Consider the following 26,153-nt stretch of genomic DNA (forward strand, 5'->3'; position numbering starts at 1 on the left):
CCTCGGCGGCGGCGGGCGGGGCGCGGCGGTCTCCCTGGCGACGCGGGCGCTGGGGCGCCGGGCGGGAGGCGGGCCCGCCCCCTATTGTGTGGCTGCGGGAGCCGGGCCGCGCGGCGCCGGGCAGGTGAGGGCGGGGGCGCTCCGGGGCAGGGACGGCTGCCGGCGGGGCTCGCGAGTTCCGGGGGAGCCGAGGCGGCGGGGGCTGGGGGCGCCGTGGGATTCTTCGGGGGAAGCAGAACTCGAGTTGTGGGGAGTGAAGTGGGGTTTTGGGGGGGCGGGTCGGGGAGGGGGATTCCCGGAGAACCGGAGGCGACTGGAGGTAACGCGTGCGTGTGTGTGTGTGTGTGTGTGTGTGTGTGCGCGCGCGCGCGTCGGTGCAGGGGGGTGGGTCTGGGGGGGGTGTCCAAAAGCAAGGGGGGGGAAGTTCAGGGGTCCGGAGCAGGCGTAGGAGAAGGGAATTGAGGGTGGGGTATCCGGAGAGTATTGTGGGCTGGGGCCGGAGAATTTTCGGGAGGGCGATTCCCGCGGAGAGGATGGGTGGGGACTCTGCGGGCATCGGGAAGGGAGTGCCTGGACCCGCGGAGGACCTGGTGCAGTTGGAGATCAGGTGTGGAAAATGGGAATTTGCGGGGAGGTGGGGGGGGGGGGCTGTGAGAAGTAGGGATAGCAGGAATCGGAGCACTTGGTGGGGAGACCAGACGGGTGAGGGCATGGGGAGGGCGCGCGGTGGGCAGAGGAGTTGGAAGATCATAGGGAAAGCAGAGGAATGCTGGGGAAACCCGGGTTACTGGGGTGCTCGGAAAGCTGAGCCGCGAGGGAACTGGGGCTCCCATCCGTTTGGGAGAAGCTCTGTCGGGGAAGAATGGGAGAGCCCGCCGCGGGCAGAGGGGAGCCAGGGGAAGGTTTGCTGGTGAGTCGTGCGGAGTTACATACGCGGGGCCATTAAGTAGAGGCAGGGGTCGGGCTGAGAGACACGGTGGGGGAGGGCGGGATGCTTTACAGCCAGTCCGGGACTGGGAGGCCGGGAGCGGGGTGGAGGCCAGAGCAGAGTCCGCTTGGATCTGCGGGGCCCAAGGCCGCAGCAGTCCCGCCCCCAGCCCACTGTGACCACCCTCTGGGGCCCACAGGAGTTCCTACCCTGCGCACCCCAGGGCTCACTTTGTACTCACTAGGGACTGGCAGACTTCCGGCTTCAGGGACCATGCCTCTAGGGCTGGGGAAGGGAAAGCCTGGCAAAGTCTGGGCCCTGAGGACACTGGAGGAGAGCGAATGGGAAGCTTTGGGGTGAGGCACTCGGGTCGTGCTGTCTGGCGGAGCGAGGGCTGCTTGGCAGCATCATGAAGGGAAAGTGGTGCCAGCTGCCTGTCCCGGGACCTGCCCAGGCCTGGAGGGTGCCGTCCCGGCCCCCAATTCCAGCAGGTGGGGGAGGCATCTCCTCTCCCCGCTGCCTGACTCAGTCACTGCTAAAGCAGTGTTGGGAGGCTGAGTGGAGAAAGAGATACGGCGTCCCTCCCCAGCTTCCAGGAGTCACAGAGGCTGGGGAGGTGGGCAAGGGATTGTGTGCGTGGGTTCCCTGGGGGCCGCTTTCTGAGGGTTCCCGCCCAGGTTTTGCCCTTCACTGGCTCTGTGCTCCTGAGCAAGCCCTGAGCAGGGTCCTCATTTGTCACTGTGGGGTGAAGGAGTAATCCTGGTTCTCCCTGGCGATCTGCTACTTGTTATCAGCATCAGGACTAGGGAAAGAACAGAGAAGAGGCTGAGCCATGGGGACCCTTCATCTCCCATTTTCTGACAAATCTTTTTCCAAGCTCAGCTTTCCGGGCACGTCAGTAACCCGGGTTTCCCCAGAATGCTCTTCAGATCTTTCCAACTCCTCTGCCCCACCCTCCCCGTGTCCTCCCCTGTCAGGTCTCCCCACCCAGCGCTCCCTGGTTCTCCCAGAGCCCCCACCCCGGCCCTTATCCCCCAGGGCGGCAAGACCTCTGGTGTCTTCGTCCCTCCCCTGCTTCTCTGCTCTCCTCTCTCTTCGTTTGCTCTCCTCCTGGCCTGTCTCTGACGGTGGGGTTTCTTCTGGTTCCCAGTATTGGCCCACTCGGCATGTTGCCTTGCGTTTTGTGTTTAGATCTGGTGGTGCTCCAGGGAGCGGCTGCATCAGGTGTTACGTGAGCCAAGCCCTAACCGTGCAGAAGAGTGAGAGCTGAAACCTGCTACCGGATCAGAAGGCATCCCTCCCGGGGCTTGCTGGGCTGTGGACACCTCCCGGGCCCCTCCGTCTGGGCCCCGTGGATAGGAGGGGCCGGCCGAGCAGGCAGCTGGGCTATGGTTTGCTGCCTCGGTCTGGCCGTCCTCAGCCTGGTCATCAGCCAGGGGGCTGACGGTGAGCCGGATTCCCTGGGCTGAAGAGCTCCCCGCCGGCCTTGGAGCGGGGGAGGGGGGGGCATTCCCCGGGGCCGGGGGGAGGGGGTTCTCTGTGAGCACGCGGGGTAGGGGACGAAGAGCGCTGGTTCTGGAGAAGTCGAGGCTTCTCTCAGCCACTTCATAGAGTCCTAGGGATCGCGCAGAGACCCTGAGGGAGCCTCCTGTCCCAGCCCTGATTCTGGTCCCTGTTGTCCACGCAGGTCGAGGGAAGCCTGAGGTGGGGTCAGTGGTGGGCCGGGCTGGCGACAGTGCGGTGCTGGGCTGTGACCTGCTGCCCCCGGCTGGCCGGCCCCCGCTACATGTCATCGAGTGGCTGCGCTTTGGATTCCTGCTCCCCATCTTCATCCAGTTCGGCCTCTACTCTCCCAGAATTGACCCCGATTACGTGGGTAAGACAAGGGGGATCAGGAGGGACACCCCAACAGAGGGGGGCTGGGTGGGGGGCGGGCAAGACCTCTTCTTAACTGCTCTGCCTTCCCCCGCCCCCACCGCGTCATGCCAGTTGGGGGGCTCTAGGCGGCTGGCAAGTGGGTTGACGGGCAGCAGGGTGGGTGGGTCTGTGGCCTGTGTGCTTCTCCAGCGGAGGCTGGGGGGGGGGTCTCCGTCCAGAGGTGCGTGTGCACGGAGGGTGGGCTGGGGGGAACCAGGGTCCCTAAGGGTCAGGGAATGGATGGGGCCAGGCTGGGTTATGTGGCTCCTGTACTAACGTATGGACCCTCCCCCCTCCCCCCTCCCCCCGGGACTGCCTTCCGCACCCCTGCTGGCTCCCTCAGAGGGCTGGGCTTCCTCCTAATCCCGAATGGAGTCTTAATCTGAGCGGTTTAGTGCAGGCCTCAGAGGGCAGCGTGTGGGAGGGCCCGAGGCGAGGGCTGGGGGCTGCTGGGCCAGACAGTCTTTAGAGGGAAACCCAGGAAAGGCCACCTTGGGGACGCCGATGGGGGAGGGGACCCCCACCTTTCCCCTCTTTAGTTTGAATCCTGAGAGCGGCTCTGAGATTGGCTGAGCTGTCCCTGAGGGGCAGGCTGAGCTCAGGCAGGTGCCGCCGGAAGGAGAGTTTATTTTCAAACCGGGGGCAGTTGTTGGCAAACAGCCTGGTGGGAGCGGATGTGTCTACACAAGCCCCGTGAGAGCTGATGAAAGCAGGGCCCAATTAGGACAAGTGGGGTAAAAAAAAAAAAAAACTGGCTGTGCCCACCAGCCCGCCCTCCCTGCCTCTGCGGGGCCGGGGCTGGCCCGGGAGGGGTTTGGGCTGAGGGCTGAAGCTGGGTAGATACAGAATGTTGCCTGACTGAGGACGGGGCAGGGGCAGGTGGAGCGGAGGAGGGAGAGGAATTTTCCTGGGATTCCTAGCTGTCCTTCTCTCTGCCCGTCTTGGGGTCCCTCGGGCAGACAAGCCGCTGGCTGGCCGGCTGGCCACTTTGCTACCTGTGGGTTTCCTCTCTCCGTGTTGCTCTGAGCTGAGGGAACTGTGAGCGGTAACCCCTCGGGGCTTCTTCCTGCCCCTGCCCTTAGTGCCCACCCCTGCCCCCACCCCCCAGTATCTAGTCCAGCCAGTCTGGGGAGTCAGAGCTGGGGGGGAGGGCCCTGTGCCCATTAACTCTCTTACTGCCTCCCGTCTAAGGGGCCTCTCGGCCTTTGTGCAGGGGACTCCGAACCCGCAGTTGCTAAGCAACGGGAGGTGGAGGTTGCTAAGGACAATGCCGTCCTGTCATAAGCCCTCTGGGCAAGTGAAGGAGAGATGGTCTGGGACTGTGAGTGTGAGGCTGGTGGCCTAGAACGTGGGAGGGACCACGCCTGAGACCCCAGCTTCCAACCTTTGAGGACTCCAGAATCCATCTGGCGGAGGGGCCGGGATTTACAGACTAGCACAAAGTGGTGAAAAGCGGTATAAAACAGGCTGGGACGACTTCCTAACCCTCGAGCTGACTTGGTCTTTGACTTTCATGCTGTCTTTCTTGGGAACTTCGGGACAGCGCGGCTGGCAGAAAGGCATGAGTTTTCTCTCTGTCCCGAGTTGTTTGCTGCAAGGCAGTTCTCTTTTTTTTTCCTTCCTTTTCTAGTGTTTATTTATTTTTGAGACAGAGAGAGACATAGTGTGAGCGGGGGGGGGGGGTCGAGAGAGAGGGGGACACAGAATCCGAAGCAGGCTCCAGGCTCTGAGCGGTCAGCACAGAGCCCGACGTGGGGCTCGAACTCACAAACCACGAGATCATGACCTGAGCCGAAGTGGGATGCTTAACCGACTGAGCCACCCGGGGGCCCCAAGGCAATTCTCTTATTCTCAGAACACTCCACCCTCCAGGCCTCTCCCCTTTTTTCCTACAAAACCTTCCTTGTGGTCACAGCTCCCGGGAAGCAGTAGTCCTCTCGCTTCGTGGTCCTTGGAACCTCTGAACACAGCAAGGAGCATCTCTTGAACTGTGTATGTGAGCTTGTACATGCACATGCGTGTGGGTTCTCTGCCTTCTGAGAGCTGGAGAGAGCAGTCAGTGTCTCCCGCTTCCTTGACGCACCCCTGCATGTGCGGGGCCAGGCCGGGCGCGGTGGGGGAGGGTCTGAAGCCCACCAGGCTGTGGCCCTGCGGGTGGAGGGTGGGCCTACGGGACTCAGGAGGACTCAGGACTGCCTGCCTGCCCCTGGCCATCTTCCTGTGCCATGCCACAAGTCTAGCAGCCCGTATCTCCCAGAAAAGGGAGGGCACGCAGTATGCCTCCTTGAATGTTCAGATCCGCAGACGTTTAGAACTGTTATCCGCTGACCACCAACACCCTGAGCGGGAACACCCTGGATGTGGTCAGTGCTGTGTGCCCCGAGCGTCACTTGATCCTAACCCCATGGTGCACTGGAAGGTGTTCCGCATCTGGAGGAAGAAGGCCTGACTTTGTCACTTACGAGCCGTGGGATTTTGGAAGGAAGCTTCGTGTCCGTCCTTTCCTCTCTAATGGATTTCCTGCGAGGATTAAATGTTACATGGTCCACATTCAGTGCTCAATATCCCTTCCTCTTCTGGCTTTTCTCGTAGAGGTCGAAGACAACCGTAATGAGAAGTGGCTATCTTTTGGAACTTAAGGGGACTTTGTACTCTGGGGTCGCAGGGCTCCGTGGCCACGCAGATGGGGGTTACGGAGGAATCCCGAAGGGGGTGTGTGTGGAAGGGTGTGATCGTGTTAAATATTTACCCGCAAGGCCTAGGCTTATCTCCTAGGTGGAGATTTCAACACCTAGCCCTGGAAACAGGTCCGCCCATCCTGGAGAGTTCACACCCCTGGACCTCATCCTTGGAAGGAAAAAGTCCCTTGCCTAAGACCACCACGCCAGCCTCAGCCTGTTCAGTCTCCTCTTCTTCCCTGACGGCACTAGATTATATCCCTGCAGGCTTAGATTATATTTTGGAAAGATCACCCTGGAGGTAGAAGGGAAGCAGGAGGACAGCTTTAGAATTTCTGGTATTCGGAAGGCCAGTCGGGGGCACCGGCTGGTTGTTGGGAGGGGGCACGTGCTCAGGGACTGTCTCAGAGCAGTAGTTGTTCCGTGTCAGCCCAAAGATTTAGAAAATCTCATTTGTCCACATCGAAAGTCAAGGTGTGGTGGGCTGATGAATGTAACGGAAGGCGGGCTCGGGGCCAGGAGGCGTCGGGGTGGGCTGTGGAGTAAGTCGAGAGATCCTCCGGGACCACACTAAGGTGGAGACAGAAGAGAAGGAACAGGTCAGGGGGCAGAATCTCAAAGCCGTGCTGAACACGCAGACGTGGGCGGTGACGGAGAGGGGTCTAGGCAGTCCCAGGTGCTGGCAGGGCGGTGTGGTGCGCGGTGGGGCCAGCCGCTGCTGGGGGTGGGCGGAGAGGACCTGCCACCAGGTAAGGGGAGGCCCGAGATCGAGTCCCGCTTCTGATTTCACACCTTGTGCTCATCCGTTTGTTCAGTATGTGAGCAGTGAGCCGCCCGCCTGCCCCGCGTCCCTTCCTCCCTCCCTCCCCAGCCAGATTTGTCTTAACCTCTTTTTCCGGATGAAACCCGAGTCGGCCAGTTTGCCCAAGGGAATACAACGCAGAGCTGGGCTCTGGGTCTCCCTGGCTCCCGAGTGTGGGCCTCTCTCACTAGGCGGCACTGCCGGTGACCCCCGAAGCTGTGTGGGGAGGGGGCCGAGGGATGTGGGGGGCAGCCTCAGTCTGAACCTGGTGGCGCAGTGGATGCTGACGGAGGGTGGGCGTGTGTGTCTGCCTGTGCTGTGGTCGTGTGGCTTTGTGGAGCTCCGTGTGGCCAGTCAGCCGGGGCCCCGGGTGCCCTGGGGCGTGAAGGGATGGGGTGAGGAGGCTGCTGACCTTGCTGCCTGGCTGGGCTGGACTCTGGCCACCCTAAGGCGCTTAGGCCGTTGATAATAGCCCCGAGGGATTAGGGGCTTTGGTAGGCGAGGTCTGGGTCCCTGCTTGGGCCCCAAACACTACTGAGGTTTCCAGGGCCAGTGCTGTGGCGGGAGGGGTCCTCCAGGAGCCATACGTTGCCCCTCCGAAGCGCCCAGAGCTGGGGCAGATCCTGTAAGACTCACGAGGAGACTAAGTGTGGCTCTTAATTTTTTTTTTTTTTAATGTATATGTATTTTTGAGAGAGACAGAGACAGAATGCGAGTGGGTTAGGGGCGGAGAGAGGGAGACACAGAATGCTCCAGGCTCCGAGCTGTAAGCATAGAGCCCGACGCGGGGCTCGAACTCACGAACTGCGAGATTATGAGCCGAGCCCAAGTTGGACGCTTAACTGACTGAGCCACCCAGGCGCCCCTAAGTGTGGCTCTTAAACCGCCCTTCTCCCAACGGTCCTTGAAGCCAGCTGCAGTTCAGTAGGATGTCTTGTGCACCTGCTACCACTCTGGGTTTTTCTTTGTCTAAACTGGATCTCAGCTGCTAAAAGGCAGGAGTGATCCGGGGCTGAATGGAGGGATCTGCCCTCGGTGACCCCAGCCCCACCCGTGTCTCTCCGGTCCCCACTGGATCACGGTGACTGGAGGAGACAGGGCCTCGTTCTTGACCTCTGAGAGTAACCAGCGTGACCAGGGTTTGGGGCTCCTCCCCCAGGGCGAGTCCGGCTGCAGAAGGGGGCATCTCTCCGGATTGAGGGGCTCCGAGCGGAAGACCAGGGCTGGTACGAGTGCCGAGTGCTCTTCCTGGACAAGCACAGCCCTGAGGACGACTCTGTTAACGGCTCCTGGGTGCACCTTACAGTCAATTGTATGAACCTGGGGGCGGGTGGGGGGGGGGGCCGCATGATGAGGACCTTTGAGGGGGGTGGTTCCGGGGCCCCACCCTCGCTGACACTCCTATTTGCTGGCTCACTGTCTGCATCTTGCCCCTCCCACCGCCACGCCTGCCCTCCAGTGTTGGAACTTCCTCTGTCTTCCCCGTCCCTGCGCCTCTGGCCGGGAGAGGGGAATGGGTAGGGGGCTGCCGGGCCCTGAGCGAAACACGGCTCACGTGTTGAGACGGCGTTTTGTTTTCTCAAAACACCTTTTCACCCAGGACCTCATGAATTCTCTGTCAACCCTAAGAAGGAAGGAAGGTCAGATCCCTCCCCTTTCACAGATGGGGAGACTGGATCCTGCCGCTGCTTAGGGGCAGAGCGGAGTCTGGACCCAGGCCTCCGGACCCCCAGAGCAGTGCCAGGGGCCACTAGCTCTCCCCCGGCTCTGACACCCCTCCTGTGCACAGCCCCAGTTGCTAAGTCTGCAGGCCAGTGTGGGGATGGGCTGGTGCCACCCTCACTTGGCCTGAGCTCAGCAGGCAGGGTGGCCCTGGGCTGGGGACTCCCGAGCAGTGGGGCCGGCCGGTGGGCTGAGGCCTGCAGCCCTGACTGGTGTCCCTGCTCTTTGGACTGAGAGCCCCTCTGGCATCCCCTGATGCCTCTCTCTCCGCAGCACCCCCTCAATTCCTGGAGACCCCTCCCCAGGTGCTGGAAGTTCAGGAACTGGAGCCTGTGACCCTGCGTTGTGTGGCCCGTGGCAGCCCACAGCCTCATGTGACTTGGAAGCTCCGAGGACAGGATCTTGGCCAGGGCCAGGGCCAGGTGCAAGTGAGTCCCGGGGCTGGGCTAAGTGGGCCTGATAGGGTGTGAGGGGGAGGCTTGGGGGCGGGGCTAGAGGCCCAGGGGCCAAAGACCGAGCTGGGAGACTGGCCAGGGAGGGACGCCTCACTGGCTTCCTGAGCCTGGGGTGCTGCTGCCCTCTGCCGGCCAGGCTCGGAAGTGCAGGGTCTGAGGCCCGCGGGAGGGAGGGAGGGAAGGGGAGGCAGGGGGCGGGGGGGGGGGGGGGGGGGGGGGGACAGGAGGAACCTTCCTCATCCCCTCCTACCCTAGGTGCAGAATGGGACGCTGTGGATCCGGCGGGTGGAACGCCGCAGCTCTGGGGTCTACACCTGTCAAGCCTCCAGCACCGAGGGCAGTGCCTCCCACGCCACCCAGCTGCTGGTGCTAGGTGCTCTGGTGGGGGTGCTGCGGGCCGGAACTAGCGACCTGTATGGGGGGGCTCTGACCTGTGGCTGGGGGTGCACGTAGCAGGAGAGGACACAGGGGCGTGGAGAGAAAGGGAGCTACCAATGCAGGCTGGTGCTCTAAAACCACATCTCTCTCTCTCTCTCTCTCCATTTTTTAATGTTGTATTTAGTTTTGAGAGAGTTCAGGCAGGGGAGGGGCAGAGAGAGGGGAACAGAGAATCCGAAGTGAGCTCAGTGCTGACAGCAGTGAGCCAGATGGGGGGCTCGAACTCCCCAACCGTGAGATCACCACCTGAGCCGAAGTCGGACGCTTAACCTTCTGAGCCACCCAGGGGCCCCTCTAAAAACCAGCATCTTAGTTTTAAAAGGAGCAGTGAATGGACGAGTAGATATTTAGGGCCCAGCAGTGTGGTGTGTAACCCCCCCCCTCCCCCCAGGTTCTCATCTATATATAAAGAGGTTCATATCTACATTTTAGGACTAGGTTAAGAATTTAATCAGGTTCAGTTGAGTACAGTGATCAGCACTTAGTAACTCCTGTCCGAGACCTTCCGTCTAGAAGGAAAGCTAAGAGACGGCCTGGACTCTGCCTTCAGAGAGCCTCTTCTAAAGGGAAGGCAGATGAGTTAGTGAAGTGTCACTTTTCCCTGGTTCTGTGGAAAGGCAGCGCTGAGGAACTGTTAAGGGCCAAGCCCGCCAGGGTCAGGAAGGCCTGAACGAGTCTTGCCTACCCTGCTAACTTTGGGCCCTCACTTCTCTCTGCCTCTCGGCCTCCACTGCTTCATCCGTGGAGACAGTAATTCCTGGCACCGAAGTCTCTTGTGAGGATTAAAAGAAATGGTGCAGGGAGGTGCTCAGCGGAGCGCCCCGCGTGTCTGTTGTGTTCTATAGGCCCTCCGGCCCGGATCGTCACCTCCTATTCCCGACGACCCAGGCAGCGGAGCCCGGGGAGGGGAGAGAGCAGTGGGGCGGTAGAAGGGAGAGACGGATTTGCAGGGATGACGCGGCCTGGCCAGATGCTATGGGAAGAGTGTTCCAGACCGGGGTTCGGAGAGCAAAGGCGGTGCAGCCAGCCCGGGGCACGACACACTCACCCTGAGCTGAAAGGGTTCTTAAGGGTTGGCGAATGAAAAGATGGTTGGCCGGGCCGGGAGGGGTTGGATCCCGAGTGCCCACGAGGCTGGATCGAGAAGTTCGAGCTTGATGTGGTGGGAGCCAGGAGTTGTGAGTTCTTGAAAAAAAGATTTTTTTAATGTTTATTTATTTCGGAGACAGAGAGAGAGCATGGGTGGGGGAGGAGCAGAGAGAGAGGGAGACACAGAATCCCAAGCGGGCTCCAGGCTCCGAGCTGCCAGCACACAGCCCGATATGGGGCTCGAACTCTCAAACCGTGAGATCATGACCTAAGCCAAAGTCGGTCGCTCAACCGACTGAGCCACCCAGGCGCCCCAGGAGTTGTGAGTTCTTGAACAGAAGCGTTGTGTTCTGGCCAAAGGGGGTGTCTCTGTGCGAATGGCCGCTGGAGTGGCCAGACCGGGGAGCCTCGGTCGGGGATCGTGCTGTATCCACTGGTGAGGTGTTGGGCACCTGCATTAGGGTAGGACACGTGGAGGTGATTTAGCAGGCGACAGCGGAGGGAGGTAAAGGGTAAATGAGCAGAGAGTGAGCCTGCCTCCCCCTCCCCAACATACACGCACACGCAGGTTCTAGGCGGGGGAGTCCGGGTGAATTGGGTTGTCCCTGGTGGGAAGGGGATCTGGTCTGGGGAAGAGAAGGAACTTGCGTTAGGTACAGGGGTTAGGGCTGTTTCAGTTCCCCTATTCCAGAGGGCAGATGGCAGGAAGAACTGTAGAGGGGACCTCAGGGCTGAAGCCTCTCTCTTCCCATGTGCTCCCCCACAGGCCCCCCGGTCATCGTGGTGCCCCCCAAGAACAGCACGGTCAATGCCTCCCAGGATGTTTCCTTGGCCTGCCGGGCTGAGGCGTACCCCACCAACCTCACTTATAGCTGGTTCCAGGACAGCGTCAACGTGTTCCACGTTAGGTGGGGCTTGGGGGTGGGCGGGGGACCCGTGGGCAGCCTTGGAGGAGTCCCCCGGCTCAGCGAGCCTGGACCCCTGCCCACACGTGCCACATTGCAGCCGCCTGCAGCCCCGAGTGCGGATCCTGGTAGACGGGAGCCTGCGGCTGCTGGCCGCCCAGCCGGACGATGCGGGCCGCTACACCTGCGTGCCCAGCAACGGCCTCCGGCGCCCGCCCTCGGCCTCTGCCTACCTCACTGTGCTCTGTAAGCCTCACCCGGCTCCCTCCCCAAGCCTGCTCCCTCCCCCTGGGCCAGGCCAAGTTCCTGCCCCACAGCCTGCCACTGCTTCCCCCACCAGACCCAGCGCAGGTGACAGTGATGCCTCCTGAGACCCCCCTGCCCGTAGGCATGCGGGGGGTGATCCGGTGCCCGGTCCGCGCCAACCCCCCACTGCTCTTCGTCAGCTGGACCAAGGATGGGCAGGCCCTGCAGCTGGATAAGGTACAGACCTCTGGGCGGGGGGAAGGAAGGGTGTGGCTTGGTGTGATCCTGGGCAGGCCAGCTGGGGTGGAGTTAGCTCAGTGTAATTCAAGTCAGTGACTAGGGATACACCCCTTCCCGGGGGGGCTGTGTGGGGGCGTTTGTGGAGGAGCACAGCATCCATCCTGAAGGAGGGCACAGCCTAGAAGGGGTAGGACAGAGCACAGACACTCTGCTGGAAGGCCAGGGCTCATTGAGGACAGATCAGCAACAACTTCTGGGACCTTGGTGATGGGCCTTGGGGGGGGGGGGGTGGACAGACATTTGGAGCAGGAACCAGGGCCCCGAGGCAGGAAACGGTACCTCGCGTGTGGGGTGTGACGAGTCCTCGAGTTTGGGGGGAGCCACATGCCCGTGGGTACACGGTGCTGCAGAGAAACAGTTTGGGGCCAAGAGGGGGAAGCGTGGGTACCAAGTGAATATTACGTTCTTACAAGCAGTTGGGGTCTTTGTCCGCCCTCGTGGGCGACCACCACATCTTTTAGTCCTAGTGTCCCCGTCCCCGGGGGCTTCTGCGATACGAGGACTGGATACGTTTTTGTTGGAAGTTACAAAAAAAAGTCTGCAGCTGTTGAGCAGTGGTGCTACAGCATCGGAGCTGTGAGCGGGAGTTGAGTCTGTCGGGTGGATGGAGGGCAGAGTGGACACAGGGAGAGGGGTTCAGAGGCTGCGAAGTGGTCCAAGTGAGAGGTGAGGGGGTCCTGGGCGTGGACGGGCTTCATGCCTAGATGGAGGCCTTCCTGGAGGAGAGATCTGGTGAGCAATTCGATGGGGGAGTGAGGAGTCCGGGTTAGTGGGGACAGTGGGGCCCTTGACAAACAACAGGGAAGGCAGGGAAAGGAAAGGATTTGGAGTGGAAGATGCTTTCATTACCGGGGTGCCGGACACCCCGGCAGGCAGGGCTCAGCTCCAGGGGGTGCCGCTGGAAAGAGAAGCATAGGCCTGGAGTTCAGCAGGGGTCAGGCCTGGAGGAGGAGTCCTCTGCAGGGATGTGGCCTTCTCCTTCCTCCCCAGCCTCTGCTGAACCGCTTTCACTTCCCCGCAGCTCCCTGGCTGGTCCCAGGGCCCCGAGGGCTCCCTGATCATCGCCCTGGGGAACGAGGATGCCCTGGGAGAATACTCCTGCACCCCCTACAACAGTCTCGGTACTGCAGGGCCCTCCCCGGTGACCCGCGTGCTGCTCAAGGTGAGGGTGGCTGCGGGCGCCCTGGCGAGGGGGGCAGAGCAGTCACTTCGGAGTCCAACGGTGGCGGCGGCAGCTGTCAGGCTCCGTGCTGGCGATTTCTGTAGAGGTGGTGCTGGCGAGGTGGGGTGTGAGGGGCGCGTACGTCCCCAAAGTAAGATACCTGCCTGCCCAACTCGCTAACCTTGGCCTCGAGGAAAAGGGGGGTGAAGCAGAGGAGAGGGTGAAGGGTGTTCTGGGGAGGTGTGTGCCCCCCAGAGAGGCCTCCCAGACCCCCATTTCCCTCCAGCCCCGCCGGGGAGCAGAGACAACAGGTAGGGAGACCCTGGGAGATGGGGTGTGATGGGAGCCCCAGAGAGGGGAGCGGCCCTTAGACGGCAGTGCGGGAGGCCCCTCCCAATGCCAGATCTGGCTTGCAGGCTCCCCCAGCTTTTCTAGAACGACCTAAGGAAGAATATTTCCAAGAAGTAGGGCGGGAGCTACTCATCCCCTGCTCTGCCCAGGGAGACCCCCCTCCTGCTATCTCTTGGGCCAAGGTAAGGCTCCTAGCCCCGCTCTGCCCATGCGCACACGCTCTGCACGCCTGCCTCTCCCTGCCCCTCGTCATTCTGCGGGAAGGAGGGAGCCATCGGAGGCAGGGTGGGGAGGACGCTGGAGCTGCCCTCGGTGAGGGGTGGCCGCATGTGTCCTCAGGGCTGACCAGTGGTTCCGTAGGTGGGCCGGGGGCCGCAGGGCCAGGCCCAGGTGGGCAGCAACAGTAGCCTCATCCTGCGACCGCTGACCAAGGAGGCCCATGGGCGCTGGGAGTGCACCGCTAGCAATGCTGTGGCCCGAGTGGCCGCCTCCACACATGTCTACGTGCTGGGTTAGTGGCTGGAGAGCAGGCTGGGGGCCAGAGGAACCCATGTGGGACAGGGGATGGGAGAATCATTTGTGGAGGTCCACATGGGGATGGGGGGCAGGGGGCCTTGGGATGATGGGTTGGAGGTCAGAGGCCCTGGGAACCCTCCTTAGCTCTTTACCTGACCAGCCTCCCCTCCCCCCCCGACTCAATTCCCCCTCCCCAGGCACCAGCCCACACGTTGTCACCAATGTGTCCGTGGTGCCTTTGCCCAAGGGTGCCAATGTCTCCTGGGAGCCCGGCTTTGATGGTGGCTATCTGCAGAGATTCAGTGTCTGGTATACCCCACTGTGAGTGATCTGCCGTTCCTGTCCCCCCACCCGATTCCCTCTGGCCCTCTGCCCTTCCTCCCACCCTTCCATCCCAGCCCCGCCCTAACTCTGCTGCCCTGTTTCCAGGGGGATCTTTGATGTTCAGGGCCCAGGTCCCGAGATCCTGGACGGCTGAGGGGAGGGGACAGGTCGGTCTCTGGACTCCAGAGCTTCCTGACCCTCCTAGTAACGAAGTTCCCCCGTTTCCTCATGTCCTCCAGGGCCAAGCGTCCTGACCGAACCCACCACGACTGGGTGTCGCTGGCAGTGCCAGTGGGGGCTGCTTACCTCCTGGTGCTGGGGCTGCAGCCCCATATCCAGTACCAGTTCAGCGTCCTAGCTCAGAACAAGCTGGGGAGTGGGCCCTTCAGTGAGATCGTCTTGTCTGCCCCCGAGGGTGAGAGATCTCCCCCCGCCCCAACGCCAGCATCTGACCGGATGGGATAGGACTGATAGGGAAAACCTGGATTTGGCACGACCTGGGTGGGAGGGGGCAGAGGAGCCGGGCAGCTTGCGGTCCACAGGGGTTTATGGAACGTGATTCGGGGGTGTCTTTAGGGGCTTTGGGAGAATGGCTGAGCGTGGAGTTGGGGGCGGGGAACAGAGGGGTTGGCATGTTGTGGAAGGGTCCTGGGAGCCCCATCTCATGCCTGTCTGCCCTGCTTAGGGCTTCCCACCACGCCAGCTGCCCCCAGTCTTCCGCCCACTGAGATGTCACCTGCCCTGTCACCTCCCCGAGGCCTGGTGGCAGTGAGGACACCCCGGGGGGTGCTCCTGCATTGGGATCCCCCAGAACTGGTCCCTAAAACACTGGATGGCTATGTCCTGGAGGGGCGGCAAGGCTCCCAGGGCTGGGAGGTGCTAGACCGGGCCGTGGCAGGCACAGAAATGCAGCTGCTGGTACCTGGACTCATCAAGGTATGTGTGCGAGGCAGGCACCGGGAGGTTCCTCCCCGCGGTGCTCCGGGCCCCGGCTCCGTTCCCCAAACCTGGGCTTCTCACCCTCCCTTCCCAACTGCACGGTCTTTCTGGACAGAGCTGGGGTGGGCGGTGCTGGGTCCTGACCCCCTCCCCGGACCCCCACCCCCAGGACGTTCTGTACGAGTTCCGCCTCGTGGCCCTCGCAGGCAGCTATGTCAGCGATCCGAGCAACACGGCCAACGTGTCCACTTCCGGTGAGAACCCGGCGGGAGGGCAGAGCCTAAGCACGGGGGTGGGGGGCGCTGAGCCCACTGTCGCGGGCACCGACCGCCCCTCGTGACCCCTCGCCCAGGCCTGGAGGTGTACCCCTCCCGCACGCAGCTGCCAGGCCTCCTGCCCCAGCCGGTCCTGGCCGGCGTGGTGGGCGGGGTCTGCTTCCTGGGCGTGGCTGTCCTCGTGAGCGTCCTGGCCGCCTGCCTGACCAACCGGCGCAGGGCAGCCCGCCGCCGCCGCAAGCGCCTCCGCCAAGGTAGGCCCCCGAGGCCACGCCCCCGCGGGCCCCGCCTCCCGCCCCAGCCCCGCCCCCCGGAGGTGGCCACCCGCCTCCCGCGCAGGGCAGGTGCGTCCTGTCTGTCCGCACTTGTCTGTCCCCAGCGGGGAGGGTTTGCCGGCGGGTGTTGGGTGAGGCTGTGCGCCTGGGGCTCTGGAGGGCCTGAGGTTTGCCGGTGTCACCTCTGGTTCTGCCCGAACAGATGCGCCTCTTATCTTCTCCCCGCCCGGGAAGTCAGCTCCGCAGTAAGTCCCTCCACCTCCTCCGCTTCCTTCTGCCTTCCCTCTGCGCCCGCTGTCTTGGCCTCCTTGGTGGTGCCTTGGGGTGGGCGGGGAGGGGCGGAACAGAAGTTGGAAGGAGGTGAGGGTGGGAGTGCAGAGGTCCCAGCCTGGGGCTGCCCACTGTTGGCTGTGCGCCTTTCTGCCACCCCTCCACCACGTGGGTCCTGGTGTCTGTTCGCTGTCCCTAGCTCTGCTGTTTACCAAACCTCTCAAGGCTGGTCCTGGGAAGGGGCCTGGGTCCCTGCCACAGAGCCGGATCCCCTGTCCTTCCCCAGCTCTGCCCCGGGTTCGGGCAGTCCTGACAGCGTGGCAAAGCTGAAGCTCCAGGGCTCCCCGGTTCCCAGCCTGCGCCAGAGTCTGCTCTGGGGGGAGCCCGCTGGTCCCCCCAGCCCCCCTCCGGATCCTCCACCTAGCCGGGGCCCCTTACCCCTGGAGCCCATTTGCCGGGGACCAGACGGCCGCTTTGTGATGGGACCCAGCGCCGGGACCCCCCAAGAAAGGTCAGGCTCTGAACGAGCTGAACCTCGGACCCCATCCCAGCACCAGGCCAGGTCCTATGACTGCAGCAGCAGCAGCCCCAGTGGGATGCCCCAGCCCCTCTGCATTGCAGACATCAGCCCTGTGGGGCCCCCTCCCGAGGCCCCGCCCAGTCCTCTGCCTGGTCCAGGACCCCTGCTTCAGTACCTGAGCCTGCCCTTCTTCCGGGAGATGAATGTGGACGGGGACTGGCCCCCTTTCGAGGAGCCCGGGCCTGCTCCACCCCCAGATTACATGGATACCCGGCCCTGCCCCACCTCATCTCTCCTTCAGCCCCTGGACTCCGCCACCGTGTCCCCCAGGGCAGCGCTTCCTGGGGCTGTGGTCGGGGCCGGGGCCACCCCAGAGCCCCTGTACACGGCACTGGCCGACTGGACACTGAGGGAACGGCTGCTGCCAAGCCTTCTCCCTGCCGCCCCTCGGGGTAGCCTCACCAGCCAGAGCAGCGGGCGGGGCAGCGCCTCGTTCCTTCGGCCCCCCTCCACAGCCCCCTCTGCGGGAGGCAGCTACCTCAGCCCTGCTCCGGGAGACACCGGCAGCTGGGCCAGTGGCCCTGAGAGGTGGCCCCGAAGGGAACACGTGGTGACAGTCAGCAAGAGGTGAGGACAGTCCCTGCCCTTCCCCACCTTGGCTCCAGTCCCTGCCCGGACTGCCCCACCCCTCTCCTAATACACTGTGCCTTCTGGGCTCTCCCACCCTGGGACCAGGAGAACTTGTCTCCTTTTAGAAGCTTTTGCCGAGGTCCGGGGATCTTCGGGGGAAACCATGGCCCAAGCTGAGTTGGGGGACTCTGGGTTTGGGCTTTTCTGCTCACCCTCTGTTCTTCAAATGCCGTACCACGCATTTGTCCCCTGTGACAGGAGGAACACATCTGTGGATGAAAACTATGAGTGGGACTCAGAATTCCCCGGGGACATGGAATTGCTGGAGACTCTGCACCTGGGCGCGGCTGGCCCTCGACCCCGACCTGAAGCTGAGCCAGAGCTAGGTGCGTGAGCCCCCCAGGAAGGCGGTGCGGCACCCCCCGTTCCACGTCTCCCCCGTCTGTTCCCAGCCGGGCCCCGTGCCCCAGCCTTGCTCCTCCTGCTCTCCCTTGGCTCATCTGCACCAGTGACCCCCAGCCCCGTCCTTGCTGTGCCCCCCTCTTGCAGATGTGAAGACTCCAGAGGAGGGTGGCCTCTTGAACGCTGCCCGTGCTTCTGGCCCCGAGGCCCGCTGTGCTGTCCTCCGGGAGGAATTCCTAGCTTTCCGTCGCCGCCGCGATGCCACTAGGGTCCGGCCACCGGTCTATAGACAGCCAGTGCCCCACCCCGAACAGGCCACTCTGCTGTGAGAGCGCCTGATAGGAGGCTGGGTGAAGGCACACAGAGCCTGCAGAGGGGAGGCCCCAGCAAGCCCTAGCTCCGGCCTGGAACACTGCTCCTGCAGCTCTGGTGGTGGTGGGCTTGGGTGGGCTTGCTAGGAGGTGTATATGCCGGGCCCCCGGAGTCCGGGGACTGGGACAGGGATCTTAGATCTGCCCGTGTGTGTGTGTGTGTGTGTGTGTGTGTGGTGACGGTGATGGTGTTTGTGGTGTGGGTGAGGTTTTTTACAGGTGAATAAAGAAAGTCTGACAAATGTTTCTGTGTGTCTTCTGCCTTTGCATCTGAGAGGGAGGTAGGAAGAGCCCCGAACCCTTAAAAAGGAGGCGGCCCTTCCTGAGTGGACAGGGCTGCACGCAACATCCTTTCAAAAAGCATTTATTGAGTGCCTGCTGAGGGCATCTACTAAAGACCAACCGTTGAGCTAGACGCTGAGAATGAACAAAGTTCCCGAAGTCAAGCCTTTGCCCTTGGTGAGTTTTTGCCAGTGGTGAAGCAGGCAAAGAAACGGTTACGGTGTGATGTGATAAGTTCTATGATAAAGCTAGGTGCTGGATATTGTGGTAGCACAGAGGAAGGAGCCCACAAACAATGAGTGCTTACAGCACGAACTGGGGACAGTGCTTCCCCTGGGGAGCTCCTCACGGGATGGGAGTAACAGTAACAGCTAGTTGCTGAGCACCAGCTATGGGCCAGGCACTGCTCTAGGCTATTCATGTATATCATTTCCTTTTCTGTAACCATGGGGTCGGTAGAATTATCTATTTTCTAGGCTGGCCCGCTGAAGCATAGAGGCTTTAGTCATTTGCCCAGAGGTCACACAGTGGGCATGGGGTAGAGCAGATCAGAAGTGGGTCAAGGGAGGGAAAGCATCCCAGGCAGAAAGCACAGAGTGAGAACAGTGGGTCTCCCAGGGAATCACTTGGTGGACCTGGCTCTCAGGGCCGGGCAGGATTGGGGAACGAGGGACAGAAAGGTGGAAGGACGCTGGTGGTGGATGTCCTTGGAAGCCAGGCCAAACAGTAGCTTCTGTATTACAGGAAGAACCCCACTGGTGGGTGTAGGCAGGGGCTCCACCCCAGGGGGACTGCTCAGCAGAAGCCGGAAGAGGGGTGCTCCTTCAACCCCTAAGCTATGCTCCCCTTCATTCACAGACACAGAACTGCCAGCCTCCCCCTCCTCCCCTAAGGCCTCCTCTTCTGATCCCTCCAGGATTAGGAAGAGATGCCGGGTCAGAGAGGAGGAGACTAAAGGGAAGAAATCAGGTCTGAACCCTGGGTCCCAAAAGTGGTCACGCCCCCTGGGCCCCGGGGGCAAAGAATGACCTCACTGTCAGTTCCTGCTCAGGCCTGAAGTAGGTGGAGAGCGGGGAGCACATGCGGGTACTGTCCCACCTTAGCCAGCTGGAGATGGGGGGTGGGGGTGGGGTCTTCTCGTGCCTCTGTTTACCTAACCACCCTTTTTAAATCAAGACGCTTCTTCCCACGTAAACACGCCCACAGTATTGCGCTAATCTTCCAGGTAAAAAGCTTCCCACCGAGGCACACGTTGTGAGCTCCCGGGTGCAGACGGTGGTTCTCCTGGGTGGAGACCACTGCAGCCGCCCGCGTAGGCCCGACTCCCCAGACCCTGCCGCCCACTGCCCCTCTCCCCAAGCTCTGCCCTCCGCCCCCGCGCTGCGGCGCCTTTAAAGCCTCTGGGCGCTCGCCCCGCCCCGGGTCCGCCCCGTCCGAGGCGGGAGCCGCTGAAAACCCCCGGCCCGGCCCGGGCGCGCCACTCGGCCCGCAGCCCCCGCCCAGAGTGCGCCGCGCCGGCCCGCCAACGGTGAGCAGGGGGAGGGCGGGGGGCGCGCCTCCGGGAAGCGGGAGGCCCGCGCCGGCGACTTGCTCCCGGGGCCGGCGCGAGGGTCCGACGACGGCTCTGCTCGCCCGGTGCTGTCGGGTCCTGTCCCCAAGCCCCGACCCGGCATTGCCGGGCGATGAGGTCAGGCGAGGGTGCGGGTGCACCGACGGGGCGTCCGTCCGCAACGGGGACCGGGCCGTCGGGGTTGACGAGCGGAGGGCGTCGGGGCGTGGCTGGCGGGCTCCGAGGGACCGCGCGCCCGAGCTTCCCCGCGACCCCTCACTTCCCGGTTGCAGGAGCACGTGCGGGGGCCGCCCTCTCTGTGCCTCCTCCCGCCGGCCGTCTTCCTGGGGACTCGGGGTCGCGGGCTGGGGAGGAGAGGCCCCCGACCTCGGGGGGTGGCCGCCGGCGCGCGCGGGTGGTGTGGGGAGGGGGCTGCTTGCAGGAGCTCCGGTCCACCCCCCGCCCCCCCGGCCGGGGCCCCCACCCCGCGCCCCATGCTGCTGGGAAAGCCGGCGGGGGCCGCGGGCGGGCGGGCGGGCTGCCCAGACCACTGCGTCACCCCAGCGGCGGGCTGTGGGTGACTCATCCGGCTGTAACGGCCCTGGGTGTGGCGAGGCGGGGCGGCGGGGCCGGACCTGCAGGACCGGAAGTGGACGGCCGCCTTCCCGGCCCCGCAGGCCTCCCAGAGCCCCCTTGCAGCCCGTGCCCGGGAAGTTCTGGGGGGAGCCTGGCATCTGGGAGCAGAAAGGAGCGTGGCGGGAGTGAGGGTCCCGGGGATGGGGGGGGGGTGCAGTGGCTTGGATGGGCTTTCCCGAGTTCTGACCGCGGAGCACCAAAGAGAGGGACAGCTCCCCCTCTCCGACGCCACCCCCCATTTCTCCTCCCTAGTTCCCCGGGAAGACCCACAGCTGCAGGGAAGGCCAAGGCAGGCTGGGGAGGGCGGGGGGGGGGCACGCCCCGCGGAGGCGGCGCGGTCGTCTTTGGCCGACTGCACCCCCCCCTCCAGCGCCCCAGCCCTCTCCTGCCCCCTGGGGATTGGCCTCTACTGCTTTCTCCACCCCAGCCCTTCTCCCTCCAGGATTTTCAGGTATGGGGCTCTCTGGCTCCCGACAGGCCTTCGGTTCCCGGGGCATTTCTTCTCCTGAACTGTTTCCCGGAGTCTGTTTCTCTGCCCCCAAACTCCTAACTTCCCACTCCTCCAGATGCCCCCCCCCCATGGCCTCCGCAGCTGCCCCCCGCCTCCCCCGCTGCGGGATCCCTTGCACCTGCCCACACCTGAGAATGCGGCCAGGGGCCCCTTTCCAAGGATGCCGCCTGCGGCCCCGGTGCCCAGAGCCTCGTCACCACTCCATGTGTGTGGAGTGCGTGTCTCTGCCTGGTGCCCCCACCCTTGCTGGGTTCCTGTGTTTGGTACACAGAAGCCATGGCAACGGCCCCCACCTCACCCCTCCTCCCGCAAGCCTTGAGGCTTCCTGTTTGTGCAGCCTCAGCTTTCTCTTCTGCTCACTGACTTGACGGTGGGGGGCTGCCCCGCGTGGCTCCTTGGTCACAGGTGTCCATCATCCTTGCTTCCGCCTGCTTCCTGTGCGCTTCACTTTGGGGACAGGGACCCCCATCTCGCCCTTTCAGAATAGCCCTGACCCCCCCGACTCTGAGTTAGGAAGTTCCCCCGCGTGCACGATGAATGGAGAGTCTCTGTCTTCCGCACGAAACACCCCAGCCAGGGACCCTTTCCCTTGACATCTGCGTGGGGTGGGGCGAGGTGAGCGTCCTGCCCCGGGGTCTCTGGTGGGGGTGAGGGGTGTTCCCGCGCCAGGCCCGCCCCCCAGGTGGTTCAGCGGTCGCCTCTGTTGGGACCCCCAGCCCCAGGCATCTCCTACACCGCTCCCCACCCCAGTAGGCACCTGGCTGTCTTCCCTTCCTTTGAGGGAGGGCTGCGGAAGGTCCCCTGGGCGTCACTAGGGTGGGCTGCTCCAGCTCCAGCCGGCCAGCCGCAACCCATCGGCTGGCGCCTACCCCAGGGAGCCGGAGGAGAAACAGCTGTGGACAGGCTGGCTGGGCTGCCCCGCCCCTTCCCCAGGCCCCTCCCCTTCCCTGATCTCTGCCCCACAGCTGTGGCACCTCGGAGCTCACGGGCTGTGGCCCTAGAGTGGAGCTGGGTCCAGTCTCCAGAGTTGGGGAGGGACCCTCAGCGTCCTCCCTGTGCCCAGAGGTGGGTCTGGGAGGCCCCCCCCCCTGTGGAGGGGACACTGCTCTCCACTGCTGTCCCCTGCTAACCCTGCTGCCTGGGTTAATGATTCTCCTGCCCTTTCTCTCCCCGGGCCATCGTGATCCCTTGGCCTCAGGCCACGTGGCTCCAAGGAGACACAGCCCTGAGGCCCAGGGGACCGTAGTGAAGCTGCTCCCAGAAGAGAGGTCTAGACATTGGGCCAAGAAAAGGGGGCTTACTGGTGGCTGCCCTTCATCTCAGGTCTCCTGGACATGCCCCTGTGTGCCAGGGGCCCCGGGCTGCTGGGGCTGGGCTGGGAGGAGAGACACTTGTCCTCCTTGCTCCGCAGGCTTCAGCCTGCCCTCCCCCAGCTGAGTGTGTGTGTGTCTGTGTGTGTGTGTGTGTGTGTGTGCGCCTGGTGATGTGGGTCAAGGCCCAGACCGACATTTATCTGGCCCAGCCTTTAGGCAGGGGAAGGGGGGGAAGGGGAAGTGGGGGGGGGGTGGGTTGCTCTTAATGAAGTATAAAAATAACTGATTTGTGGGGAGGAATCCTTCGGGAAATGTGCTGCTGGATAAGCTGGAGTGGAAAGGAACAGCCATGTTGGAGTGCGGGGGAGGGGACTAGCCTGAGACCCAAGGCTGAGCAGCCAGAGGGGTTTGAGGTGACTCTGCCCCTGTGACCTGACTCTTCTCCTGAGCCCCAAGACCCATGCGGGGGGCAGGATTGTTTAGCCTGGGGTGTGTGGGAGAGAGGGAGCCTGAGTGACTTCAGCCCTTAAGTCTGACCTGGTCTAGAGCCGGATGTGGGGGGCGAGAGTGTCTCCCTTTCCTGTCCTTGAACACAGGTGCTCGTTCTGGGGACTCCCCCTGTATGAGCAGCAGGCAGCTGGCTGCATTTCAGAATGGAAAGGGAAGCTCACTTATAGAGCGGGTGGGGACAGGAAGTGAGGTCCTGTCCTTTCTCTGGTCCTGGCTCCCCCTTGCATGAGTAGCATTCCTGAGACAGCTCCATGGGGTCCCGGAGGGGGGACCTAGGTAGTGAGGTAGTAGGTGGGGACAGACTGCCCACGGGCCAGGTCTGGAAACCACCCAGTTCTTCCTAAGTGAGGTCCTCAAATGAAGCTAAACCCTCCCGTGCATTTCCCCAACCCTCCCTCCCCTCCCAGGTTTCCCTAAAAATACCACCCGAGGCTCCCGTGTCAGTTCCCTATTTCTGCCCTCGCAAATGAGCACAAACTTAGTGACTTAAAGCACATCGTGCGGCTCTAGAAATCCCCCCGGAGGTCTCACTGGTAAAACCGAAGTGGCAGCGAGGCTGCGTTCCTCCTTGGGGAGTTTAGGGGAGAATCCCTCTCCGGGCCTTGTCCAGGACGTGGGCCTGACCCTGACCTGACTCTGCTTTCTTCTTGCTTCTCCTGCTCTGACTTGCCTACCTCCCTCCTTCGCCTATAGAGACCCTGGCTGTGAGGACACTGGGCCCACCTGGATGGTCCAGGGGACTCTCCCCTTCATTCAGTGACATCAGCAAGGCCTTTTTTTTTTTTTTTTTTTGTGATGTAACATTCACAGGTTCTGGGAATTAGGGTGTCCATGCCTCTGGGGGACCATGACTCTGCCCACCACAGCTTCTAGAAAGGAAAGTAGAATTTGTTTTGACTGCCCAGTGGTTTCTCGTGGGGGGTTCCTTTGGCTTGCCGAAATCTTTTAAGGACCTACTTAGACCTCCTCTTCCAGGAAGCCTTCCAGGTTGCTTCTGCCCACACTCTCTTCTGCATTTCCGTGATGTAGGGTCTGACTGTGTAGGCCTGTGCGGTATTTGTCGTGTACAAGCCTTACCCTTTTCCTGGGTGCTCACTTGGTCTCTCTGTTGGCATTCTGGGACCCAAGGCTTCTGTCTCTCCCGCAACCCCCAGCACAAATAGTGGGTGCTCAGTGAAGGCCAGTGGCTAAGTGAGGGCAGTTGTGTCCAGTTCTCTAGCTCCTGGCAGAGATCCGCCAAGCCATTCCAGGGCTTCCTCCTCTCCCCAAATCATCTCCCTTCCCAGGGCTGAAGGGTTAGAATGGCCAGCTTGCCTTTGCTAAAGCTGACCACCCCAAATGAGGAGCTGAACCCCCAGGCTTGGCCTCATTTAGCCCAGATTCTATTCCAGTGGGTTTTCTGTCTCATCTGAGTAGTGGGGCTGTTCAAACGACATCTAATGGGAGGACTCCGTGTAATAAACAGACTGCTCGTCATAGGGTTGGCGGAACCCAGAGATGGCCTGTGTGGCCCCTTAACCCTAGAGCTCTGAGCAGTGCTAATTGAGCCTGTGCCCCGGAGTCAGGCCGAAAGTTCCCTCCTTTGATGGCGGGTCTCGAGGGGATAGGGAGTGTGTCCCTGCAGGCTGCAGAGACCTGACTGCGGTCCTGGCCGTGTCTTCTCCCCAGCTCCCACAGCCACCGCTGCCCTTTGGAATGGCCAACAGGGGACCCGCCTACGGCCTGAGCCGGGAGGTGCAGCAGAAGATTGAGAAACAGTATGACGCGGACCTGGAGCAGATCCTGATCCAGTGGATCACCACCCAGTGCCGCAAGGATGTGGGCCGGCCCCAGCCTGGGCGCGAGAACTTCCAGAACTGGCTCAAGGATGGCACGGTGAGAGCTGGGCCCTTCTGACTGCAAGTGCCCGGGACAGAGCCGGGCCTGGGGCGCCGGGGTTATTTCAGCTGCGGAACTGCGGGCACGCCCGTCCCACTTCCTCCTCAGCCCGGGCACCTATCTTGCAGAGGACCCGTGTTTTCCTCCCTCCCGTGGAGTGAAAGGGAGGCCCGAGGGGACACAGGGAAGAACCGGGGTGGGGGGGAGGGGGGTGTTCTAGGCAGTGATGCTGGAACAGCAAGGCTTTCACTCTGGGTTCAGAGGCAGGGGCTGGGCGGGAGGGAGCCCGGGCATCCTTCCCGGTGGAGGCGGAGCGCCTTCAGGTAGGACAGGAACCGCGGGGGCTGAGCGTCTCTGGCAGCAGCACGGCCTCACCTCTGCACCCCTGCTGTCCTCACCCAGGTGCTGTGTGAGCTCATCAACGGGCTGTACCCCGAGGGGCAGGCCCCCGTGAAGAAGATCCAGGCCTCCACCATGGCCTTCAAGCAGATGGAGCAGATCTCTCAGTTCTTACAGGCGGCCGAACGCTATGGCATCAACACCACCGACATCTTCCAGACCGTGGACCTCTGGGAAGGTGGGCCGGGGCCGGGGGCACCGTCACCCTGGAGGCCAGAGGCTGGGCTAGGCAGTCTTGAAGGGAGAAGGGGGCGGGTTTCTGGCACCTCGCGGACAGGGGTGTGTGTATGTGTGTGTGTTTCATGGAGGAATGGGCCATGTTGGGGGTTGGGGTGGTGGAGGGTGTGAGGATGAAGAGGAGAAGAATTGGGAAGCCAGGCTTGCTGACCACGTGGGTGGAGGTGGAACCCCGGTACCCAGGGCCCCGGCACAGCCAAGGCCAACACACCGCCTTCCCCTTCCCCTTCCCAGGAAAGAACATGGCGTGTGTGCAGCGGACGCTGATGAACCTGGGTGGGCTGGCGGTCGCCCGGGACGATGGGCTTTTCTCTGGAGATCCCAACTGGTTTCCTAAGTGAGTATCGCGGGGCGCCCCGGGCCTGTCCCCGTCCCTAGAAAATGGTCCCGCTCAAAGCATGTTTACATCCCTCACCATCCCGAGTCCTCGCTGCTCTCCTGGGACGGCAAGGGACTGTCCCTTCTGAGACACGGGGAGGGAGGTGGCTCCGGGGGGAGCACCCGAGCCCCCAGGGAAGACACTCACCGGGGCCGCCTCCAGCCCCTTTCTCACCAGCACTCTCTCTCGGCCCAGGAAATCCAAGGAGAACCCTCGCAACTTCTCGGACAACCAGCTACAAGAGGGCAAGAACGTGATCGGGCTACAGATGGGTACCAACCGCGGGGCGTCCCAGGCAGGCATGACCGGCTACGGGATGCCCCGCCAGATCCTCTGATCCCACCGCGCCCTGCCCCGCCCTCCCACGGATGGTTAATATATATGTATATTTCAGCAGTGACATTCCCCGAGAGCCCCTGGGGCTCGCAGACTCCCCTCTGCCAGGGCGGGGGCCTGGCCTGCCTCCTCTGGGGGGCACCCGACGGCGGGCTCTCCCCCTGGGCTTACTAATACATTCCCTTCCTCAAACCCACCCAAACTGGACCAACCACAACTGGCCTCTTTTCTCCTGGGACCAAAATTTGGGGGCCTCGCCACCCCCCAGCCGCATACCTCTTCACTTGCCCTTTGGCTTCTCTCCCCACGACCCCTGAGCTCCGTGCCCTCAGTCCGTTCCTTGGCCGGGGGTCAGGGACGCCGCCTTCCGGCCTTCCTTCCGCAAGCATGCCTCGCCCCCAGCTGTGGCTGCAGGGACCTAATTTATAGGGAGAGGCCTGTGGCGGCCGCCTCCCCAGCCACAGCCGGGCTGCGCTCACCACACATCAAGGCAGCCGGCCCCTGGCAGGGGTCCTCTTGGCTTCCCATTTTCCATTCCCCTTGCTGTGGCTGGGGCTTGAAAAACCTGAGTTTGCTGATTTGAATAAATATCTCTGCCTTTTTTTGGA

At 62.7% G+C, this 26,153-nt stretch overlaps 2 protein-coding genes and 1 long non-coding RNA gene across 10 annotated transcripts; 2 read left to right on the forward strand and 1 right to left on the reverse strand.

Moving 5' to 3' along the window:
• On the forward strand, positions 1-17,761 carry IGSF9 (immunoglobulin superfamily member 9). 6 transcript variants are annotated; one of them, XM_023247167.2, is made up of 21 exons: positions 1-124; positions 2,120-2,374; positions 2,616-2,804; positions 7,485-7,637; positions 8,321-8,475; positions 8,758-8,875; positions 10,796-10,937; positions 11,035-11,180; positions 11,275-11,417; positions 12,502-12,642; positions 13,059-13,175; positions 13,354-13,504; positions 13,707-13,830; positions 14,073-14,248; positions 14,519-14,769; positions 14,942-15,026; positions 15,125-15,301; positions 15,525-15,567; positions 15,879-16,739; positions 17,001-17,128; positions 17,292-17,761. In XM_023247167.2, the coding sequence occupies exons 2-21, from the start codon at positions 2,317-2,319 to the stop codon at positions 17,471-17,473; spliced, it is 3,540 nt and encodes a 1,179-aa protein (XP_023102935.1). In that variant the 5' UTR covers positions 1-124; positions 2,120-2,316; the 3' UTR covers positions 17,474-17,761. The 6 variants fall into 6 exon arrangements, with proteins under 6 accessions (XP_023102935.1, XP_019677892.1, XP_003999649.2 ...); XM_019822333.3 differs by lacking the exon at positions 1-124 and adding an exon at positions 243-319; XM_003999600.6 differs by lacking the exon at positions 1-124 and adding an exon at positions 461-607.
• LOC123382717 lies at positions 11,414-21,372 on the reverse strand. 2 transcript variants are annotated; one of them, XR_006591550.1, is made up of 4 exons: positions 21,251-21,372; positions 15,505-15,640; positions 11,760-12,378; positions 11,414-11,598 (listed from the first exon to the last, which is right to left on the reverse strand). It is a non-coding gene; the product is annotated as an uncharacterized LOC123382717 (long non-coding RNA). The 2 variants fall into 2 exon arrangements; XR_006591549.1 differs by lacking the exons at positions 15,505-15,640; positions 21,251-21,372 and having other exon boundaries at positions 11,760-11,824; positions 12,009-12,506.
• Positions 19,201-26,153, forward strand: TAGLN2 (transgelin 2). Of its 2 annotated transcripts, none has more exons than XM_023247169.2 (5): positions 19,201-19,325; positions 23,985-24,191; positions 24,597-24,771; positions 25,065-25,167; positions 25,405-26,153. In XM_023247169.2, the coding sequence occupies exons 2-5, from the start codon at positions 24,012-24,014 to the stop codon at positions 25,544-25,546; spliced, it is 600 nt and encodes a 199-aa protein (XP_023102937.1). In that variant the 5' UTR covers positions 19,201-19,325; positions 23,985-24,011; the 3' UTR covers positions 25,547-26,153. The 2 variants fall into 2 exon arrangements, with proteins under 2 accessions (XP_023102937.1, XP_044904446.1); XM_045048511.1 differs by lacking the exon at positions 19,201-19,325 and adding an exon at positions 19,464-19,484.

Source organism: Felis catus, chromosome F1 (genome assembly GCF_018350175.1).
Source record: "Felis catus isolate Fca126 chromosome F1, F.catus_Fca126_mat1.0, whole genome shotgun sequence".
NCBI classification, from domain to species: Eukaryota; Metazoa; Chordata; class Mammalia; order Carnivora; family Felidae; genus Felis; species Felis catus.

Coding starts and splice junctions, on each gene's coding strand:
- TAGLN2 (XM_023247169.2), top strand. CDS start 24,012: ATGGCCAACAGGGGACCCGCCTACGGCCTGAGCCGGGAGGTGCAGCAG. Junction 24,192..24,596: donor ACTGGCTCAAGGATGGCACG/GTGAGAGCTGGG, acceptor GTCCTCACCCAG/GTGCTGTGTGAGCTCATCAA. Junction 24,772..25,064: donor GACCGTGGACCTCTGGGAAG/GTGGGCCGGGGC, acceptor TCCCCTTCCCAG/GAAAGAACATGGCGTGTGTG.
- IGSF9 (XM_023247167.2), top strand. CDS start 2,317: ATGGTTTGCTGCCTCGGTCTGGCCGTCCTCAGCCTGGTCATCAGCCAG. Junction 11,418..12,501: donor AGGCCCTGCAGCTGGATAAG/GTACAGACCTCT, acceptor ACTTCCCCGCAG/CTCCCTGGCTGGTCCCAGGG. Junction 15,568..15,878: donor CCCGGGAAGTCAGCTCCGCA/GTAAGTCCCTCC, acceptor GTCCTTCCCCAG/CTCTGCCCCGGGTTCGGGCA.